Raw genomic sequence first — 23,646 nt, 5'->3', positions numbered from 1 at the left:
ATACGAACTACTTGCCTTCTCGCCGGTAGTCGCGAAAGGAGCATTGAACCACTGTTCGAATGTACTGCAGGATTTGAAGATCGAAGGCAATAAGAAATTCAAAAGAGCCCACAGTTCTGGCAATTTGTTTTGCAATGGTGTGCCGGTTAACAACAGTCGATGAGGGGCCAAGTAATGCGTATTTAGCACTTGAGTAAGCTTGCAATGATGATTCTTCATCCTATGTCCTTCGTCGATAATCATATACTTCCATTGCAATTTCGCTAACACACCTTTGTCTTTTATAACATATTCATAAGTTGTTAATAGAACGTTGAATTTTGTAGCTCGCATCTGAGATTGTATCGCTCTTCTGCCAGCCGGAGAACCTTTATACGAGACCACGACGACACTCGGTGCCCACTTTTCAAATTCAAGAACCCAATTCGACAATGTCCTAGAAACAGTATGTTAAACACGTGATACAAAAATAGCTCTTGTAAGAATCAGTTTTAAGGTATAGAGAAAACTTACGATAATGGAACAATGATAAGAAATGGACCGTTGACTTTCTTCTTTTCCATAAGATATGTTACCAAAGCAATGGTCTGAATTGTTTTACCGAGACCCATCTCGTCTGCCAAAATGCCATTCAAATTATTGTTAAATAGCGAAACTAGCCATTCCAATCCCTAAAATTATTGATTAAATTCTTTTATTCATAGAGAAAATGCAATAAACAATATATCACAAAATTAAAATCAGAATGAGTAAAATACCTTGATTTGATATTCTTTTAGTTTTCCATTCACCATAATACTTGCTTGTTCCGTAACTACTTCGTGAACAGTATGAGCAATACTGTAGTATGTCTGTTCCTCTGTTTTATATTCATCATCTTCCACCTTTGCCTTGTGTATCGTCTTTTTTGCTTTTTCTTCTTCAGAATCACCCGCAGATTTATCCTTGCCTACAATATGCATTTCATAAATCAAGTTAGCAAAAATAAAACTTGTGTTAAGAAGTTTCCAAGAATGAAAAACTTACTATCAGATTTATCCTCGTTATCATCTTCGTCATCTTCTTCGTCATCTTCACTTTCTGATTCAATTGGCTCCCATCCAGGATGTGCCTCCAAGAATGCTGATAATTGACTCATCAATGGTGCTTCATCGCCTGTTAATGTGCGACCAGTGGCTGTATCTATTACTCCGACACGAGTATCATCGTTGGCACCACCGTCTTCAGCATTCTCAGCATCTTGTAGTTTTTTCTTTTTTTGCTATCATATGTAAGGTTTCATTGATATTACAACTCATCTGTTACATAATAGTAGTTATATATTTTTAAAGAATGCATGTGAAAAGCGCTTATATATTACCTTCTTACGCTTTTGTTCCTCAACTTGCTTCCTCTTTTGCTCTATTTTGTGTTGTTTAACCATTTCCGTGAGATTGCTGATATACTCGTCCGTTTGAGATAACAAGAAAGCTAAACGTTTGTCTTTCTTCTGATCGATCAATTTTCTGTATCCCTCTTCGTCTTCCGCCATAAGACGACGCATACGCTCCTTCTCAATACGTTCCTGTTCTTTCTTCTGTTCCCGTTCAGCATTTGCATGATAGTTGAGCACTGCTTTGTTAAGCCTAGACAACTTTGCGACATTGTTGCGATGAAATTCTTTGAAATCTTTGCCATGTTGCAGCACAGAACTAAGAAATTCCTATAAACGCGTAACGTAATCACACATATATTCATTGATAATAGTGTTAATATATCATATTGATAATCTCTCATATAATTTATTTATTTATTATGATATATTTATTTATTATGATTTTATATAATTTAAATATGGATAAACTTACTTGATGTTTTTGTCTTCGTTTACGTTCTGCTTCCAATTTCTGTTGCTTCTCTAATTTCTCGGTAGCTCTAGCTTCGCGCAATCCTTGCCGTTTCGTACGTTTATAAGCTTTAACATTCACTGCGGTTTCCAAGGTAGTGTCTTTTCGGGTACACGCTATTATCTACGAAAAACAAATTAAAAGAAAATTTAAAAAGAATGTAAGTAAAAATTTCTCTCAATTTTACATATAAAATGACAAATCTATAAATGGATTACAATGGATACCTCTGTTCTTAATTGCCTCTGGAAGTTCAGTACTCTGAGCATACGCAATTCGATTTGAGCTTGTATACGAAGATCTTCTGGCATATTTGTTGGTAGATTGCTAAGTTGCTCCATTCTAAGCGATATACGGGCTGCTACTCTGTTTTTTAAGCGTAAAGTATATTTAGTAATATTTAGTAGATATTTAAGTATAGTTTATTGTCATTATTATTTATACTTTGCTGATAAATATATAGTATAATAAGCCGTATGTTCCTCAATACAAGATTGCCTCTATACCTGTTTTCTCGTTCTTGCAATATTAACAACGGATCTAATCCGACAGGTTTTGCCACGCTCGTCACTCTGTTGGTCTTAGTGCCAGGCTGAGGTTGCTGCTGTTGCTGTTGCGGCGTTTGACAACCGGGTCTAGGAGTGGGACCTGCGGGACCAATAACATTCGGACCTGGTATTTGTGACCCAGCTGTTGTAGCAGGGCCTTGAGACGGATCTATAGGGCGTTGACCCATCCCTGGAGGAGGAGGAGCGCCACCTATCCAAATCCGTCTTAAATCAGGATCATTCTACCCTATACTTTTGTAAATACCACAATCACATTCATCTCTTATTTTTCTTTCATTACATAATCTACAAATGTTGTAAGCATTAATCTATTGTAAGCGTAATTTTTTCATAATTGCACATTTTCATATTATAATAGATTGAGAACTCAAGTTAATGCGGCAAGTATCTTCAAAAATGCAACACGCATTTAAAAGCGCTTGAAATAAAATATTGATATAGGAGCATCGTACACAAATGTCTAGTATGTTACGAGACAACAGAAAATACACAAGGCACAGCTCATATTAATATTTATGTGTATACTCTTATAATCTTAAAGGCATACAATATATATAAAAATAAAAGCAAATAGATATAAAATAGAGAAACAAAGAAATATCGACTAAAAAGATTCTATTTCGCATAAGCAAAACAAATTCGTGTGGCAGAAAGCGATACAAAAGATAGAGTAGTCACCCAGAACGCATAAGTTTCGAGATACTTATGGAAACTTACCCTGCGCAGCTACTGCAACTTGTTGAGGTACTGGCTGATTTCTTGCCAGAAATCTGTATGCCATTATTTGAGCTCTGCAAATGTAAATTGAAAACGCCAAATTTTAAAAATAGTGTACATAGAGAAGATATTTGTTTATATTCATTATTTTAGTAACCTTGTTAAAATTATCTTTATATATATAATATATATGTACATAAACAAAAATTATAAATATATAACATTAAACATTAACTATCTAAAACAAATTTATTTTACAAAATTCAAACAATATCATGCTAATATGATGCATAATATAATGATCTTTATCATCATATTTCCCTCATATATGTATATCTTTGTCATCATATTTCCATCCAATTCATATTGGCCTTTACGTTTTTTTTTTCTCGATTCTATAATCATCGAAACTTTCTTCATATTTCTTTATATTGTCATAAACTATTAATGTGCGTGTGATATTTAATTGTTAAGACATTCACATACCGTAATTGCTGCAACTGCGATGAACTAAAGGCTTGTTTCTCTATGCCACTGCCTTGACGAGCTCTTAAAGCTAATAATTGAGAATACCGTGGATCTTCTTGTAGTCCCTTTTCTTCCATAGAATCAATCGCTTTTTGGAGCGCATTCAGATTCTCTTGTCCTGGTCCAGGAGGTCCTGAAGGTCCAGTAGGACCGATCTGTCCACTCCCAGTTTGACTCATCTGATTTACCGGAGCACCTGATCCTATTGGGGCCGTGCTACCAAGAACTTGACCTTGATTTTGATTACCGGGACCTATCTGAGTGGTAGGAGGCTGATTGGTCGGACCGTTAGGACCCATTTGTCCACTCACATTTATATGACCGATTTGATTATTTGGACCGCATGGTCCCATTTGACTATTCGGTCCGCCAGGCCCCATTTGATTGCTAGGAGCGTTCGGACCTATTTGAGCACCCGGACCTCCTTGCATCATTTGTCCTTGACCGCCAGATGGAATTTGTCCTCCTGGTCCCATTTGACCACCGGGGCTGCTTCCTGGTCCCATCTGTCCGCCAGGTCCGCTTCCTGGTCCCATTTGAGCTCCGGGCACACTACCGGCATGTCCCATTTGTCCGCTGCCTGGTCCCATTTGTCCTCCGGGACCACTTCCGGGTGCCATTTGTCCGCCTGGTCCGCTACCGGCATTCATTTGCGCACCGGGACCGTTTCCTAACCCCATCTGTCCTCCAGAACCGCTCCCAGGGCCAGCTGCGCCCATTTGTCCTCCTGGACCGCTGCTTGAAGTTATTTGCCCACCAGGTCCACTGGCTACACCTACGTTGGTAGGTCCATTAGGTCCACTCGTCGGACCAATAGATACCGGTCCGCTACTTGTCATTGGCACGCTTCCTGGACTACTTCCCGGGCCCATCTGACCAAGACTATTCGGTCCCATTTGACCGACAGGACCACCTCCTGGTCCCATTTGTCCACCTGGACCGCCAGGCCCCATTTGATTACTTGGCGCACCTGGTCCCATTTGGTTGCCTGGTGTTGCAGGTCCCATTTGATTACTTGGTCCACCAGGTCCCATCTGTCCGCCTGGTGCATTCATACTCATCTGTCCGGGTGGTCCGCCCATGCTCATCTGTGTAAGTCCGTTTGGACCCATTTGCGACGGTCCATTATGACCCATTTGTCCAGGTCCATTCGGTCCAATTTGTCCTGTCGATACGACGGGACCCATCGGCCCGCTAGGCCCCATTTGCGCTTGGCTGATAGGTATCATCTGATTCGGACCACTCGGACCCATTTGATTCGGACCACCTGGACCTATATTGTGTCCTGAGGGACCACTCGCGGACATCTGACCAGGAGCACCCGGGCCCATGTGACTTCCTGGGCCGCTTGCATTCATATGCGTGGATACTGGCGAACCGCTCGTGTTCATATGACTTGGAATTGGAGGACCGGCATTCATGTGACCACCCGATCCAGGAGGTCCACTAGTGTTCATGTGACCCGGTCCAGAGGGACCGCTCGCATTCATGTGCCCTGATCCGGGTGGTCCGCTGGCGTTCATATGTCCTGATACTGGAGGTCCTGCACCGCTCATGTGTCCCGGTCCAGACGGACCGCCGGTAGTCATGTGACCTGGACCTGGTGGGCCGCTTGCGTTCATATGACTTGGAGGTCCACCCATATGCCCGGGCCCAGGGCCTCCGGAAACCATCTGCGAGCTTTGGGGGCCTCCAGTACTCATCTGAGAACCTGGAACGGGTCCGCTACCTGGACCCATTTGCCCTGGTCCACTCTGTCCCATGTGAGGAGCACTGGAAGGACCTCCGCCTTGTACCATGTGAGACGGACCCATTTGCCCAGGACCTCCTGGGCCCATTTGTCCGGGGCCACCTGGTCCCATCTGTCCAGGAACTGCAGGACCCATCTGACCGGGTCCACCAGGTCCCATTTGTCCGGGTCCGCCGGGACCCATCTGTCCGGGTCCATTAGAACCCATTTGATTCGGACCAGCTTGCATCATGTGCGATCCGCTTTGTGGTCCGGTCGGACCCATTTGGCCGGGCACCATTGGTCCTCCGGGACCCTGCTGAGAAGTAGGTACCTGCCCAACTGGACCTTGATTCTGTAAAAAAGAAAAATGATTTCACATAAGTCATAATATTTTTAAGTAAAAAATACTAAAAATTGAATGTAAATTTCAGTTAACTAATTCATACAAAATTTTTTTAGATGTTATATATCGTAATGCATTCTAAATTTGAATATATGTGATGAAACGTATGAGATACATATAAAAAATATTATTGGTAAAAAAAAACTAAAAATAAAGATAGCGTAAAGATAATAATAATTAATTTTTGTTTAAATTAGTTTAGCGCCTACATAAACTAGTAAAAACTTCCAAAAACGCGATAAAACCAACATGTGTTCATCGCGCGTTATGATGGCAATATCCCGCGACACGATGATAGCGATAATTTTTACCAACGACAATCGGTGACGATTAGCGAGACAATTTCGTGGCGCTGATAAAAGATGTACCGAGGCACGTGGACAGATGCAAGAAAAACATGTGAAGGATTCCGATATACGAGTTCGGGCATTTAACTAAGGCATGTTTTTTTTTTATTGCAATCAGACTGAGAGAGCACATCTAGACATCTAGGTCTCGTTCACGCCGTCGAGCGAGCGATGTCACGTTGTTGGAGCATGTTCTACCGGTACCAACTCCGGTTATCGTAGGAGACAATAATTAAGAGCGAAGCAGTTAATATTCTTTAACGCTTTGTCTGCTATAGTTTGCGTAACAAGCTTACGGTAATACAAGAACGCCTTGATAAAAATATCGAAAGATCTTTCGTTTTAAAATATCGGAAGCCTTCCCGACACGTTTTTCGATTTTTAATATAATTTCCTTTTCTCTCCTCAAAATTTCCTCATCCGCGCGTTATATAATTTTCTTATTTTCAATGCCCCTCGCCGCTGTAATAATAATAGAAACATACCATATTTTGATCGTTTAAAAATCGATGTTAAGACATTAACATACACATGTCATTGTTTTTAATAGATACACGAAAGTTTAACTATACAGTTATAAAGTGTTTTCAATTTGTAAAAATATTATCATAGCGTGTCATTCCTAACTTTGAGATGACAATTATTTCTTTTTCTCTGGGATAGTTCCGGATATTCCTAAATATATATTTAATCAAATATTTGTCCATACAATTTTTAATCAAGGCGTACTTGCTCCGACATTGCGATCAGATCGACCTTCCTCGCTGCATTGTCCGTATGAGAATATGATGTAATAGATATAAAAAAAAATATTGTCTATCTACTCGAATGATTTTTACAATATGATGAATTTGACGTTCAAATGTAATGTAGCGTGAAAAGTTTAGAAAAAGAGATATTATCAATGCAACGGAATAATTTCAAAATGTTATGCAACGTCATGCGCTTTTCTACGATTGAGAAAAATCACTTTGTATAGAAGTCGCGCTAAATAAATCGTGCCTTAATTTAAAGCCTAAATTATTAAGAGAGACGCGTCACGGTGTCACTAGGGTGAACTTTTCCATGACAAAGATAGCAATAGGGACTTCGACTCCTTGCCAATATGACACATTACAGAGAGCATGGAAAAGAACCTGAGAGTATCCAATATTCCTATTAAGAGTCGAGTGGATGCAAAATATAAAATAGCATTACATATATATTATATAAGTATAAACAATACATGCATCCAAAAAATTTTTGACAGTTTTATCGGCGAGGAAACAGTGTCACATTCCAATTTTCTGCCGGAGCTTACAAACGCGCCTACGTGGATCATCGATCCGATCGACGGAACAACGAACTTCGTACATTCTTTCCCGCACACCTGCATATCGATTGCATTAGCTGTGAATAAGGAGCTCGAGATTGGAATAGTTTACAATCCCGTATTGGAGCAGTTGTTCACCGCCAGACGAGGCCATGGAGCATTCCTCAATGCAAAACCGATCAAGAGCTCGAACGTGGAAGGTAAAGAATCTTTTTCTTTTGTTCTTAACCATTTCCGCTTTCTTTTCCATCGTTTCACGAATTTCTCGGAAATCTAATATAATGCCTGTGTCATTGATCAAGTAATTTAACACGTGTACGTGTACGTAACATATATGTACGTAACGCGTATGTTCTTTTATATAAGATAATTTGATGTACATTTTTAATGCGACTCATTTGCGATAAACAATATTCCAATTTTTCCAGGACTCGAGCATTCTTTGCTATGCTTGGAGGCCTCGTACGCGACTATCGAGGATATTCGCGATATTATTCTGGGAAGACTGGAAGCTTTCGTCTCGATAGCGCATGGAATAAGGACTATAGGTTCGGCGGCTTTAACATTGTGTCACGTAGCTATGGGAGCTGTTGAGGGTTATCATTCTGACAATCTGATGCCGTGGGACGTAGCCGCGGGTGTTCTTATCATCAGGGAGGCTGGCGGTATAGTGATCGATACAAATGGTAAAGATTATCTCTCCGATATAAAATTAATCAAGCGTAATAAAACGCGTATTATTTTTTTGTTTCTTGTTTAGGTGGAGAGTTCAATGTTATGTCACCGAAACTTTTAGCAGTTGGTAATTACAGACTAGCAAGAGAACTCGTAAAATTAATAAAACACGCGGATCTCAAAACCCACCAAAGAAGCCTGTTGTTACAAGCAACGAAATAATGTTCCTACATGTATTAAAGACAAGACTTGGAATAAGTATATGGTTTACAAGAGAACGTTTTATATTTAATATTATTTAAATTATTGAAACATTTGCATATATAATTGTTGTATAAGATATATTATCGCAGCGAATCGTGTATGTATTAATATTAATAATTATACTACATATATAAATTATAAATTAATTGTGTGTACTGTAAACAAGTAAATATCGACGCTCTCGCGATGCAGACGGTACTTTAACTGGAGCGATACGTTTCGCGGTACGTTATTTGCAAACTTGTTGAAAGAAGCGAAATATCGCGCAGTTTCGCAAAGAATCATCAAGATGACGACTCGAGAAGAACTCGATTATTGCTACGATTTCGTATTGGATCTTACCATGGAATCTGGAAAGGTATATATGTAACTTACAATACTGATGATATTGTAATAATATAATGCAATGCAGAACATAAACTTTGATCGTTCAGACTAATATATTTGCCAAACAATTGTTTACTTATTATACAAAAAGCTCTACTGTTTGATATAGAGCGAAATAATAAGAAAAATGCACTGGAATTTTAAGGGTTAAAATATGCGCTTATCAACATAAATTTAACATAATTCGATGACGAAGGGCAAATTAGAATCGTATGCTTCCGTGAAGTTGGCATTTAATTTTTAAAAATTGAAAGTTTTTATCAACAGTTCTATTTACATCCGCAATAGTTCTACAGTTCCAAATAGGTATTAGGAACTGTAGAACTATTGCGGATGTAAATGACATATATAGATTTTAGAAAAAGTTCCGTCGATTTAGCTAAAAAAATCATACCCGAAAAAAATGAGGTGCTAACTACTCATGGTACATTACTTTTAAAAAAAACATCATTAAAAATTAATAAAACACGCGGATCTCAAAACCCACCAAAGAAGCCTGTTGTTACAAGCAACGAAATAATGTTCCTACATGTATTAAAGACAAGACTTGGAATAAGTATATGGTTTACAAGAGAACGTTTTATATTTAATATTATTTAAATTATTGAAACATTTGCATATATAATTGTTGTATAAGATATATTATCGCAGCGAATCGTGTATGTATTAATATTAATAATTATACTACATATATAAATTATAAATTAATTGTGTGTACTGTAAACAAGTAAATATACTTATTTAAGTTTAATTAAGCCTTCGTCTCTCCAGGGGGGTAAAGAGGGATTATTATAAATCTCGAATTGAGATTAATTTTTAAAAAATCTTGGTATACACCAAGTAAATTTCGTGCCCTGTGCACATATTCAGTTTCATAGAAAACTTATTTTTCTATGAAGCTGACGCACTGCCATCCGCGCTCTGGCTCTTACTAGCCCGCGATTATTTGAATTTGTGAGTTCACTCGAGAGCCTAATTTCTTAAATTTGATACTTATTTAATATATGTATTGAATTTAATTGTATGTACAAAGGACCTTCTGATTTAGACATTTTCGAATTGGACGCATCGTGTCTATGAAATATAAAATCAACAGAACCAAACATAATTCTGTTCATTTTCCATTCGCTGATAACATTGCTAATTCTTCTCGCTGAAGTTATGATGCATCAATACCTTATCGTCAGATACGATGTGTCCGATCCGAAAATGCTGAACCTGGAAGTGAAGATGTTTTTGACATTTCTTGAAGTATATAGCATCGATATATATGTATATATAAGAGAGAAAGAGAGAGAAAGAGAGAGAGAGAATAGTAAATAAAGTAAGGTATTTTGGTGCCAGCGCTAAGATTAAAAAAATATTTTAAAATATTTAAAGGTTGGAATTATTGTTAAAACTTATCAGGAACTCTTCGAGAACTATAGAATTTCATAGTTTTAATGATGTTTTTTTTAAAAGTAATGTACCATGAGTAGTTAGCACCTCATTTTTTTCGGGTATGATTTTTTTAGCTAAATCGACGGAACTTTTTCTAAAATCTATATATGTCATTTACATCCGCAATAGTTCTACAGTTCCTAATACCTATTTGGAACTGTAGAACTATTGCGGATGTAAATGACATATATAGATTTTAGAAAAAGTTCCGTCGATTTAGCTAAAAAAATCATACCCGAAAAAAATGAGGTGCTAACTACTCATGGTACATTACTTTTAAAAAAAACATCATTAAAACTATGAAATTCTATAGTTCTCGAAGAGTTCCTGATAAGTTTTAACAATAATTCCAACCTTTAAATATTTTAAAATATTTTTTTAATCTTAGCGCTGGCACCAAAATACCTTACTTTATTTACTATTTTTGCAAAAATAAAACATTGCGGTAAGACACGCGTTATTTTCAGGTGATACGTGATGCTTTCCAAGGATCTAAAAAAATTGAAACAAAATCTGGCGATTGGGATTTGGTGACGCAGTACGACAGAAAAATCGAAGAGATTCTAATCGATAGTCTGGCAAAAAGATTTCCTACGCATAAGTAAATTATCAATTTCTAAAAATTATATAGAAATAGATTAAATTTTTTAATATGCATTGTTTATATAAAATACATATGAATAAATAAAAAGTTATTATTTTAGAAAAGTGTATCCTTTTACATACATAAATTATATATACATACATATATACAGAGAGAGAGAGAGAGAGAGAGAGAGAGAGAGAGAGAGAGAGAGAGAGAGAGAGAGAGAGAGAGAGAGAGAGAGAGAGAGAGAGAGAGAGAGAGAGAGAGAGAGAGAGAGAGAGAGAGAGAGAGAGAGAGAGAGAGAGAGAGAGAGAGAGAGAGAGAGAGAGAGAGAGAGAGAGAGAGAGAGAGAGAGAGAGAGAGAGAGAGAGAGAGAGAGAGAGAGAGAGAGAGAGAGAGAGAGAGAGAGAGAGAGAGAGAGAGAGAGAGAGAGAGAGAGAGAGAGAGAGAGAGAGAGAGAGAGAGAGAGAGAGAGAGAGAGAGAGAGAGAGAGAGAGAGAGAGAGAGAGAGAGAGAGAGAGAGAGAGAGAGAGATCGCACATTCTTTTCTCTTTTTATGTAATCCAATAAACTTCAAGAGATTTCAGAGAATGTTTTATAAACCTCAAAAAATTTGTTTTATGACAATTCGCGTCATGTACAAAAGAAAATTTGCGCAAGAGGCATGTATATTAGTTCTCCCGTATATTGAAATTTGCTTATTTGCGCAACCCTATATCGCTTAGAGAAATAACGGATAGTACGAAGTACGCCTTCTATGCTGGGAATTGGTCAGTCGTAAAGACAAATCTTTCAACTATCATGTCGAGTGATCTAGACATCGCAAAGTGCTACAAGTTTGTGAAGGAAATCACGCTATGGGCTGGTGAGGTGCGACACATTAAGTCAAACATTTCGGCGATAAAATTAAATAATAAAATTTGTAACGTATCGACGAGGATTTTCGAATATCTTGATGTACTTGAGTAATAATTCTTCCACGGGGGAAGTGTCTTACCGATAACGCTCACCTTGTATCTTTAAGAAATTCTAGCAAAATAAATATTTAATGCGCCTCGCATATAAATTTTCTAAAAATGATAATAATAATATATTACGACTCGAAAATTTGTAGGCGAAATAAAAATTTCTTCCTTTTTTCCCCCCTTATGTTAATCATAATCTCCTCTCTTTGTCCCCCTGCTTTTCTCTCTCTCTCTCTCTCTCTCTCTCTCTCTCTCTCCATATATTAATCGTATTATTTATATAGATAATCAAGTGTGCTTTCGAGTCTAAAAAAGTTGTACATAAAAAACAAGGAGAATGGGACTTAGTAACCAATATCGATTACAAAATTGAGAAAATGTTTATTGACAATCTGTCCACGGAGTTTCCTGATCACAAGTGAATTGCTATAATATCATGCATTATAATAATTATTAATAATAATAAGGGAGCTGTATCTACGTATACGGTATTGAGTATCTCGCCATGTTCTCCCCACTTTGCCCGCTTATGCGCGAACCGAGATCATTCTCTTTTTGGATAGAGTATAGATAATCAAACTTTGTCAAATTTAACGTAATTCAATCTAATATAGTAATTATATAATTATTCAATACACTGTTGGAAAAGTTGGCTTATATCACATGTCCCAAACGGTCCACACAAATTTTTGTGTTAATTTAATATAATATGGATATATTAAATAATGACACTAATATTATGTTAATATTTCAAAATGAATGCAAGCCATAATAATTTGAAATAAATTTTATGTAAAATCAACATATTTTTAACGATAAACTTAACTTGAAAAATGTTATTGACAGTTTGTAATCACTCTCATTCCTATTGTAGAATAAAATCAACATTTTTTTCTGTTAATTTTAACAAATAAATTCTGTCACTAATAATATGGAATATATTTATTGTGTAAAATTAAAAATATGTGTACATTGTGTTATTTTTACACTTTTTCATTAATTTTAATAATTTAACATTTGAGTTTAATTAATACAACAGCAATATGTCAAATTAAGACATAAGTGTGTTAAATATTTAACACAGAAATTTTAACCGGCGTATTTTTTAACAAGTAAACACAGATTTTCCAATAGTGTATAATGCAATTAATGCTGTATCGTGTATATATTCAAAATTATACTAAGCCTTACTAAAGATTGAAATACTTCGCGCTTCAGAATTATCGAGGAGGAAACGGTAGCTGCGATGCAGGAGATGCCGGAATTGACGGATGTGCCGATCTGATTCCTCGATTCGATCGACGGAACCGTCAATTTCGTACACATGTTCCCACCGAACTGCATATCCGTAGGTCTAACTGTCTGCTAAGAGCCCGTCCTAAGCATCATCTATAATCTTGTAACCTCGGAACTGTATCGCGCGATAAAAGGCGAGGTCGCGTTCCTAAACGGAAAATGGATTCACACCTTCAAAGGTAACAATTAATATTAAACGGGAACGATCACCTGGGAGCGAGTGCACTTGAAAGTGACTAAAATATATATGTATGTATATCAAAATTTTTTTTTTTTTTTTTAAATAGCATCTTAAATGTAAACTTTGGTTCGGTAACAAGTAGAGAAATTATAGAATTGTCGCGTGCGTTAATCACACCGATGATTCATTGGAGGAGAAGAATCGTAATATAATTTCGCAACGGACTGATAAAAAAAAAATTGATGTGTTTGATGTTTGAAACATTATTCTCATTGCTTCCAAATTTTTGTAAAACTGAAGAAAGCGCTGCAAATGATCGAGCCGAAAGTTATGCTAATAGTATATAAAAAAAGCAAGGACATTTTTTTTCGGTAGGATAGACGCCTTAGTCGAGGCCACGAGAGCGTAAATAAAATAATATATATACAATTATGTATATTTCACTTATAACAATGATAAATTTAGCCTTCTCTCAAAAATATATCGTCTCTAAATATATTTCGCATTAAAAGACTTTTTTACTCTCGACATATAATTTTGTTTTCTCAATATAATATTTCTCATAAATGTTAAAATTCACAAATTTACATTTACATAATTTATAGTGTTTAGTGAACATAATGATGTTGCGATATATATATAGTATAATGTATAAAGCGCGAAATATATATTAAAAAAAAAAAATAATAATAAAAAAGATTATTTTTTTTGTAGTAAAAGATACATATTTTTCTATTAAATTCAAAACCAGGAGCATGGGATCGGCCGCAATGAGCATGGCGTACGTAGCGCGGGTTGCAGTAGATTGCATCCAAGTAGATGGCCTCCAAGCCTGGGATATGGCGGTAGGAATAGTGATCGTTCGCGAAGCGGGTGGAACTATTATGGAGACGAAAGGTAAGAAAATCCGGATAAATAAACGAATATTGTGTGTATAACATCCATTTTCTTCCACGATATATTTATAAATCATGAATCTTTCGAGAAACCTGTTTCGAAACTCTATAAGTTTTACCTGAGATATCTTAATCATCGACGAGATGAGTAATGTAAACGAAATGACTCAAATCGCGTAAAAAGGAGGCATCTTTAACATATTAGCACACTCATTTCAAATAATAAGAAAATAATCACTTTACAAACTGCGCGCTAGAAATTTTAAATCGAAATCAGGATTGCAATTACATGCAGAGTCTTATTAAAGAAGAAAAGAAGACGGAAGGATTAATGTGACGCGCGATTAGAGCAGATTAATTATTACTATAATTATTTTCGCAGGTGGTGTCTACGACATTATGAAGCCGAATACCATTGCAGCGTCGAATGAAATCCTGCATGTGAGATGTCCAAATTAATCGTCGAAACTGACTTAAATATACAAAGAAAACAGCTTGAGAATCAGATGCAATGTAAAAAACAGACAAATCACGTTCAATGATTGAGAAGCTGAATGTAAAGCAGAAGAAGGCGTGTCCTCTCATGCGGGAGAAAACGTGTCTATCACGTAACACAAGGAGATTACTTATAAAAACCAGTCTAAAGAAGTTTCCTACGAAAAATCCTACTGACGCACTCGCAACATGTAGTATGATATCAATCCGATCGTGTTAATGTAAAAGATGTGTTATGTCGTTTCCATGTTGCGCAACGAATAACATGATTTTTCCCAATTTTCCTCTCGATTGAGAAATCTTTCTCTCGTCATTGTTATAAATACACCTTACAATAATGATAAATTTATCCATCTGTCAAAAATATATCGTCTGCAAATATATTTCGCATCAAAACAGTATTTTTTTGCTCTCGACATATAATTTTGTTTCTTCAATATAATCTTATATAAATGTTAAAATTCACAACAAATGTACATTTACATAATTTACAGCAACAATGTTCAATGAACGTAATGAAATATATAAATATTATTGTATTCGTTCGCAAATTATATGCTCTATAATGTATAAAGCGCGATATCAAATTAAGAAAGATTATTTTTTTAGTCTCACGTACATACATACACACACACACACGCGCGCGCGCGCACGCACCGTAAATGTATAAATAAAATTATTTATTTAAAAACTAGAAACATACATTGTGTAAGAGGCAATGTTGAATAATTATATGTGTTACACAAAACTGTTTACTTTTATTACAGAAAAAGAAGAAAACCGTAACGCAAATATGCGGACGCAATTTTATTGCATTTCTGAAATTTATATTTGCATCCATTTAATGATTCCAGTTTCTTACAATTCGCAAAACATATATAGAGAGAGTAATATTTTTTAATTATAAATTAAATAATCAGTTAACTTAACATTTATCGATCTAATTAATTATGGGGCGGGGAGGCACCACAATATTAAAAAATTAAAGTAATTATCTGAGGGCTTTTGCATGTCCGTTCGTTTTGTAAGATACTGATATTAGTAAATAAGATAAAAAGATTAATTAGCAAGAACGTTGAAAGATTATTGTCAACAATCTTATTATTACACGTGATAAATATTTATGGCTGCTCGTCGGATGTTATAAATTGCTTTACCAATTCCTCCTTACAATACATACAGATACAATGCATCTTCGATTCGTATGATTGATCTTTTAGATCAACTGTCATTTACTTAATCCTCGATTGCGCTCTTCGCATTTTTTAAATAAATCGCGATACTATACGAATAAACAAAAAATCGTTATATATGCCGTACGATGCTCGTCAACAAAAAAAAGTTTTTCGCTGGAAAAAAGAGAGCAATATTTGTGCGATAGATTCTTTCCGGCACAAGCTTATTTAAATATACAATATTATGCAAAATCGATAAAAACAAAATGTCAAAATGTTTTACTATTTACTACAGAGAGGAAGTAAAAGGTATTATTTGCAAAAGAGTGCGATTATTAGAATAGATAGACACTGACAATCGCGCTGATCATTAGAGAATATTAAGTATTTGCGCAACCAGCGTAATTTGCAGACGGAAAAGCGGATAATTCAATAAGCAACGAATATAGACATTGTAACCGAAAACCGAATAATACCACTGAAAGATAATTAGGATTATAACGTAATGAGCCCTGATAATATCAGTGGAAAATATTGGTCAACGACGCTGTATGTTAGAAGGAGAGACGCGTAAGGAAACTAATATAATTGCATATCGACTCGATTCTTCTCTCAACGTAATTTCTAAGAGATCTTTTGCTACCGTAAATATACAGTTACCGTTTTAATCTCGGAATGAAATACTAATTGAAAAAGTGTAAGCGTAAGCACAAGAAATGTAATAAAAAATATATTTTGCAGAATATAAATCTGAGCAAAATATCTATGTTTTTTTCTAATCCATTGAGGAATATTTTAAGAATTAAATAATATAATCAAGTAGACGCGTGGAAATGTTTCACGCGAAAAATATTGCGGGGATTACTAGTAGAGTTATCACCGCGTTTTTAACGCGCAAGATTTGCATATCTAATTATGATTTTCATATTGCTATTTATTGTCGTGCCCGAGGCAACTGATCACGCCCATACATACACAACACAGCTATCTTATCATACGAAGAAGGGAAAAGGCAATTAAGAGCCAGCACGGTAATTTGTGCGCATATGTTTTATTACATATCAAATTACATTGACATTTTAAGTGATAATAGGCATAATCATAAAAAGTGTACGTCTCGATCCTTTTTTTAAGACGTGCATGAAATTTAAAACATTATTCAATAAGTCAAAAAATAGAGAAATGAATGTTCCCTCTATATCCGAGCAATATATTGACATTACGAAGAATCTTAACGTCAGATTGTCCTACTTTAGTCTCAATAAATTACATAGTTACATTAGAGTTCACAAAGACACTCTTCCTAAAGCCTCGCACAGCAATGTCGATTATAAAATTAATTGCAGTAATTGTAATGTCTCATACGTCGGTCAAACGGGCAGACAAGTTACGTACTACAAGGATATCCGAGCATCGCAATCATATTAGATGGAATGCGACGAATCATTGTTTTAATCGATCATAGATTAGAATTTAATTACGATTTTGATTAGGATAGAGTCGAAATTCTGGACAGTGAACCTTTGCTTCAGAAACGCTTAATTTTTGAAATGGTGTACATTAAAAGGGAAAAAAATAGCCTTAATTTTTGCAAATAGACAGAATGTTTATATTATAGTTATACGGATGTAATTGATAAATTACCAAAACTTTGAATGTCACGCCGTCTTATTTATAAACACCCCTCTGTATTCATATTTACTTTATGTACCGTGCGATATGAAGAGACTTGACATTCTGTCTCTGAACGTTCGTATGTAACATTTGCCTTCTGTACAACATGTGTGACTCATTCAAATTTAGTATATTCGTATTGCCAATTGCTCTTTTAATGTAGTATATTTTATCGGACAGTCTCTCTCTCTCTCTGTCTCGAAGGTCCATTATATAACATTTACCTTCTGACAACCATGGATGACTCATTCTTGTTCTGCGTATTATTACTATTGCATTTCTGATATAATATATTTCATATACTTTGTAATTGCGCTGAAGACGGTCAAAAAAAAAGACGGAAACGTACGCTTTTTATGATTATGCCTATCATCACTTAGTTAAAATGTCAATGTAATTTGATTGTAATAAAATATAATATGCGCACAAATTACCGCGCTGGCTCTTAATTGCCTTTTCCATCCTTCGTATGTTATATTCATAAGAGCCTTTATTAGTTTACAATTATCTTAATTAAAATATTTCCCGAGATTGCTAGTCGAAGATTTAGAACATTATTAAAATCATGCAGATTTTAAACATTGTGAGAAATAAATCAAGAGATAACGTTACGTCTTGTTCTGTAAAACAGTCGCGTCGTAGAGTATGTATCATGGCGGCAGGTGCGTACAATTAAGTATAGACGGAATACAGAATCAAGGTCTATCTCGGAGAACGGCATTACATTGTTATCTTGCAAAGTAGACAAGAGAATCGTAAATACCTCACATGCGACACGTCAGTAATATTTCATTTCGTTTTAGCCGGCAAACGCCGAAAGGAAATCAATTACCAAGTATAATTACATCGCAATACAATTAAGGATATCTGGTAAGGTAAATTAGTCGAGTTTACTTTTCCCGAGATTTGTAAAAAGTGCGCTATCTCGTTGATAAGCAGCGACAAATATGAAAATTTCAATAGCGCATTTCTAGACGGGAAGAGCGAGAAAAATCTTGAGCTCGTCAGCCGTCAGCCGCGATCGTCGTCCTCGGATCGTACCTCCTACATCGGCACTTGTTCGATCGATCCGAAGTGAAAAGCACGAGGTGCCGGTGCGAGCGATACAGTGCTCGCTCGCGCCTTTTCCCGGCGAGGTCGAAGCGGCGCGACGCTCGCGTTCACCAGGTTGCACGAGGAGAGGAAATGGCGCGATACGCCGAGGACGTGTACTATGAAACCGCTATCAAATTGGCGCGCGAGGCTGCCCAGGTAAGCGTACTCGATCTCATCTCATCCCGAAAGAGGAAAAATGCCGCGTCGAGATTAACACGTCAAGAGATTATTTGCTTGACACTGAAAAAACATTGCTCGACACGCGCTTCCGTGACTATATGTATATTGTACCTGAAGATAACGTGAACAGAGAGTTAATATATATCACGACATGAAACTCCTCGTAGATGACTTTTGAGAGAATATTTTACACATGCCACGAAACGCGTACATCTATAATCTTTCATCATCCACATTAATGAAATTTCTCTGAAATTAATTTATAATAATTTCCCATCGCATAACTCATATGTGTAATAAGATTTAGATAGAATAATACATGCAATCATATTATAGATAATCTTGAGATACTTTTTAAGACTGCATATCAATTGCAATCGATATTACAACTGCAAAATTGATTTGTTAAGATCGATTTATGTCTGTAAAATTGAAGCATATCAAGTGCTATAATAAACGGAACAAGTGTTACTTTCATCAAATGACACTTTCGAAAATTGAATCGAAAAAGCTCTTAATAGTCCGCGAAATTTAAATTAATGAATCAAGAAAGTTGTTAGGAGAAAAAGCGAGCGTCTAATGAACGCGAATGATTCGCGTTAAATTCGAAGAGAGTATGTAATATCCTGATAATAATATATACCTGTAATAATATATATTTCTATTGTTGCGAAGAATAATCTTTCCATAATCGAAACTAGGAAAACCGAAATTCATCGGACAAGTTGTAAAATACCGCGAATCAAGCGCGATCATCTCTAACTATGCACGCCATTTTAAAACGTGTATTGTAGCACGTTTACCTCGCGGATATAATCGATTGTTTTATACATCACGACTGCTTACATTATCCTCCGTAATCTCTTTCATTTACATATAGCGCTCATTATCTTTTAACGATCTGATATAATCCGCGTCAATCCTTAATAAATACGAAGTGTCGATTAAGATTCTTCGGAGTTCCATCAACGGCCTCAAGCAAGTCGATGAGAAGCTGGGTAATTGGGATCTCGTCACCGAATACGATCGCAAGATAGAGGACGTTATCATCGGCAAACTTAAATGCGCATTCCCGGACCACAGGTGATGATGTCTTTCGAGACGACTCGCATTATTTGAGATGCGGAGATAATAGCGTAAAAAGAGAATAAAGGGATTAACAATAACGTTTTTATCTTTCGTTTATTATCAGGTTTATCGCGGAAGAGTCTAGCGGCAAAGAGCTACCGGAACTGACCGATGTCCCTACGTGGATCATAGATCCCATCGATGGCACTACCAATTTCGTTCACGGATTTCCGCATACATGCGTGGTCATCGGTTTGGCCGTCAAAAAGGAGGTGGTCCTCGGTATCGTGTACAATCCCATTCTCGAGCAACTGTTCACAGCTAGAAAAGGACGAGGCGCGTTCTTGAACGGGAAATCGATTCAAGTGTCCAAAGTTCAAGGTAACGAATTTTTATCTCCGCAATTCGATTTGACAAAAAATGCAAACGCAAATGGTAAATAGAAGGAATAGAAATTGTTATCAATACCAAAGATGTGAAATAAAATGATTTACCAGTTTCCCTACTTATTGTTAGTATTGGTAAAAAAAAAAAAGAATGTACAAGATGATACACTATCTTCTTTCGCAATAACAAAAGATCTTTCAACTAGTCAGTTTCTCACGTCTGAGAAACGTGATTTTACAAGACAAAAGACAATTTTGCAGAATTGAATTAATACCGCGTGAAAGTAGGACGATCAACGTCCTTTAATGTGACTACAAAAATGAAAAAAGAAAAAGAATATGTCTTTTTACCTTCTACCTACACGATGACAGAGATCGGTAGATCAATACTCGCTAATGACTGTGTCGCAATATATCAAGTATGCGGCAGCAATGATTCAGAGAATATGCAACATGTAACTTGAAAAATTTGGTGTCAAGGATAAAGTTAGAAAGCGCGGACAAATATTAATTGCTCTAATTCCACACGATATCGGTGCTGGTAATTAATGCTGTTTTTTTTTTCTCGCAGATTTATCGAAAGCTCTGGTCTGCATGGAATCTGGCTTCATAAAGATAGACGATCTACGGGAAAAGATGGTGGAAAGAATCCAGGATGTCATTAAAGCGGCTCAGGGGTAAGCTTCGATAATATAAAACGGTCTCTCGCACGTGTCTCGTAATTCGTTTCGCGTTTTCTCGCATTATTTGTTCCATCTTGAAGCATTCGCACTCTCGGCGTGGCGGCGTTAACGTTGTGCTACATCGCGCTGGGGATCGTCGAGGCCTATTACATCGAAGGCCCCGGTATTTCGACGTGGGACATAGCCGCGGCATCGCTCATCATTTCAGAAGCGGGAGGCGTCGTCGTGGACCGCATAACAGGTTGCGATATAAAGTTATTATAAATCGTATCGTCGTATCATTCTTATTTTTGCAAATCTGAGAAAGAAATAATGATAACAAAATAAATATTGCAGTCAGAAATATAAAAAAAAAAAAAAAAAAAAAAAAAAAAAAAAATTATTTGAAATTTAGATTGTAGTAACCAATATTGCGCAGGTTAAAGTTTTTAATACGAAATTGATTTTTATAATTTGTTATCAATTCTGAAGATGGACCAAAAATTCTATTATTAATGTATACAATCGCTGTTTCAATCAACATGGATCGTAATTATCGCTTACTTCGCCTTTCGTTACGCTTCAATGGCCACAATATACTTCTTTCGTCTTTTTCTTATTTCAGGCGAACCAATCGACATCATGAAGCCACGAGCGGTAGCTGCGTGCAACGATAAAATCGCCCGCGACGTCGTTAAGATCATCCGTGAGGCTGATCAACGGGTGGACATGAGGGCGAAATAATAATGTCAATAGTTTCAAAATATACGCATTTGGAGATTAAATGACTCTCTGCTATGTCATCAAACTGTGTGATCGTAATACGCGTAAACTTTGTGTCACATTATAAATTAATTAAAAAAAAGAGAGAAATTTTACCCTCCCAAGAGATACTCTCAATTAAGTTAATGCTTGTTTGATTTATAACTCATTGTTAGAGACACAAATCAAGTTTGCGTCTTACAGAGATTGTTCCGATAGTATAAGATCGAAATCATATAACGCAAATTTGCACAACAGTAGAGCGAATCCAATTAAGATTAAAATTATTGGTTTCCTCAATTACGTTTTCGTGTAAACAGCTCACGTACCTATTGTCTCAATCGTAATAATTAATAAAAGATAGGAAATTGCATAATACCAACGCAATATGGAATATTTTGTAATTATACCCGCAATTAAAGACGCATGGTGAGATGATTTTACGATTCGTTTTTTCTCCCGCCCCTTCCTGTTTCTTATCGAAAAGGGCCACAAATTGTGTCTAAATGAGAATTTAAAGCGATACCCGCAGGGAAATTCCATGCCCCGGAACTGTGTCATCTAATTATAGAAGAACCGGCTAATGCATAGGAAGGTGTAAAAACCGCAGTGTTTACGAAATATCATACGTGGAAGCTTGATAGAAAGAATCCCGGGGACTCGCTTCGACAGCCGTGCGTAATCGACTTGACGACGGTGTACCATCCAGCTCTCTTTGACGTCATATCACCGGCTTGTGTGCGGAACTTTCGCGATCGTCGACTGAGATAAATTTCGGTCGTTCCTGCGTTTGACGCTCATTCGATCCGGCACCGTTGACAGTCGGAGTCTCTCGCGGTGCGTGCGTCCTTCTAAGGAGTAATCTGTCAGTACTCGGATACTGCAAACAGGGCTAAGCGACCAGTTTGTTCACCGGCGAGGCAGAAACGTGATTGTGAGAAACATGTGCGAAGCGAACGACTTGGACGAATGTTACAAAATCGCCGAAGAATTGGTCTTGTATGCAGGAAAGGTGCGTTATTAAACGAAGAAAATGTAATGGCAACAACGTTGCGTGATAGTGAGATCACTCAAGATAGACGCCAAGTCACGAGATAACGAATGCGAGATAATGAAATTGATTTTATTCAAAATCTGGTTAAAATATTTGCTTAGCAAATTTTTTTTAAACGCAGATCTTCAAACAATTTTTTTCTTCTTCTTGTATATATTGTATACTGTCAGATTGCGTTTATGCAGTCCAAAAAAAAAAAAATAAAAGTCTACATTCAAAATATTTATTAAATAAATATTAACTGATTTTAATTGAAACAAAATCATTATAATTTGCTGAATTAATTTATATCAATTTATTATTTAAAAAATTATTTAATAATTTTTTTTTATTTAGATTTATAATCATATATTCCCACAATCCAAATTTGTGAAAGTTCTTTTAATGATGAATTTGAACTTGATTTCTCCTTAATGAAAATGTAATTAATAACTTTTACGTTATATGCAATCATAAGAGAAAGAATTAAATTTTTGAGAGCCAAATATATAAATAACAAAATATTCTTCAATTAATTTCAAGTGGTTATTTCAATAGAATCTTTTAATTTGAGTCATAATAAAGATATATCATATGATATAAAATATATAATAAAGATATATCATATTATATAATTTGAGCCATAATAAAGATATATCATTTTATGCAAAAAACTAAAAAGATGCAATAACGATATTCTTTTACACATTTAAGCTAAGTAATTAACAAAATAGTCTAATTTAATCGAAGCATCTATTAAAAGAGCTGTACAATTCTCAAAGAAAAAGAACCATTTCATATAAATAATTAATATTTTTTTTTATGTACTGAATAATATTAAAAATTATACTTATAAAAAATATATTTAAAAAATGCTAAGAATATATATATATATTTAGACGAAATGTATATTATAGAAGATCACTTCACTC

The 23,646-nt window shown here is 36.0% G+C and overlaps 3 protein-coding genes across 3 annotated transcripts in view; 2 read left to right on the top strand and 1 right to left on the bottom strand.

Moving 5' to 3' along the window:
- Positions 1 to 23,646, bottom strand: part of LOC115242197 (ATP-dependent helicase brm) — a 35,330-nt gene that overhangs the window by 4,571 nt on the left and 7,113 nt on the right. Inside the window, exons 2-11 of the mRNA XM_029818302.1 lie at positions 3,659 to 5,784; positions 3,173 to 3,246; positions 2,393 to 2,645; positions 2,114 to 2,252; positions 1,848 to 2,009; positions 1,361 to 1,702; positions 1,027 to 1,261; positions 759 to 949; positions 514 to 671; positions 16 to 436 (exon numbers count right to left, since the gene is read on the bottom strand). Of these exons, the coding sequence (XP_029674162.1) occupies positions 16 to 436; positions 514 to 671; positions 759 to 949; positions 1,027 to 1,261; positions 1,361 to 1,702; positions 1,848 to 2,009; positions 2,114 to 2,252; positions 2,393 to 2,645; positions 3,173 to 3,246; positions 3,659 to 5,784 (4,101 nt within the window). The remainder of the gene's footprint in view (positions 1 to 15; positions 437 to 513; positions 672 to 758; positions 950 to 1,026; positions 1,262 to 1,360; positions 1,703 to 1,847; positions 2,010 to 2,113; positions 2,253 to 2,392; positions 2,646 to 3,172; positions 3,247 to 3,658; positions 5,785 to 23,646) is intronic.
- LOC115242201 (inositol monophosphatase 1-like) lies at positions 12,872 to 17,961 on the top strand. Its single transcript, XM_029818306.1, is given in 4 exon segments — positions 12,872 to 13,286; positions 14,040 to 14,185; positions 14,567 to 14,623; positions 14,626 to 17,961. Coding segments are annotated over 4 exon segments (324 nt in total). The 5' UTR covers positions 12,872 to 13,266; the 3' UTR covers positions 14,727 to 17,961.
- On the top strand, positions 18,506 to 22,119 carry LOC115242198 (inositol monophosphatase 2-like). The gene is made up of 6 exons (XM_029818303.1): positions 18,506 to 18,779; positions 19,753 to 19,886; positions 19,996 to 20,252; positions 20,829 to 20,934; positions 21,021 to 21,181; positions 21,545 to 22,119. Exons 1-6 carry the CDS (start codon positions 18,714 to 18,716, stop codon positions 21,661 to 21,663), a joined length of 843 nt encoding a protein of 280 aa, XP_029674163.1. The 5' UTR covers positions 18,506 to 18,713; the 3' UTR covers positions 21,664 to 22,119.

The sequence above is a fragment of the Formica exsecta genome, unplaced genomic scaffold (assembly GCF_003651465.1).
Source record: "Formica exsecta isolate Colony F162 unplaced genomic scaffold, ASM365146v1 scaffold579, whole genome shotgun sequence".
Taxonomy (NCBI): domain Eukaryota; kingdom Metazoa; phylum Arthropoda; class Insecta; order Hymenoptera; family Formicidae; genus Formica; species Formica exsecta.
The sequence above is the reverse complement of the archived record's forward strand: the minus strand, read 5'-3'. Positions and strand labels throughout refer to the sequence as shown.

Excerpts from the sequence above, each read along its gene's own strand:
- LOC115242198 (XM_029818303.1), top strand. The coding sequence starts at position 18,714 with ATGGCGCGATACGCCGAGGACGTGTACTATGAAACCGCTATCAAATTG. Across the intron at positions 18,780-19,752 it reads TGGCGCGCGAGGCTGCCCAG|ATTCTTCGGAGTTCCATCAA; the intron begins GTAAGCGTACTC and ends GTGTCGATTAAG. Across the intron at positions 19,887-19,995 it reads TGCGCATTCCCGGACCACAG|GTTTATCGCGGAAGAGTCTA; the intron begins GTGATGATGTCT and ends GTTTATTATCAG.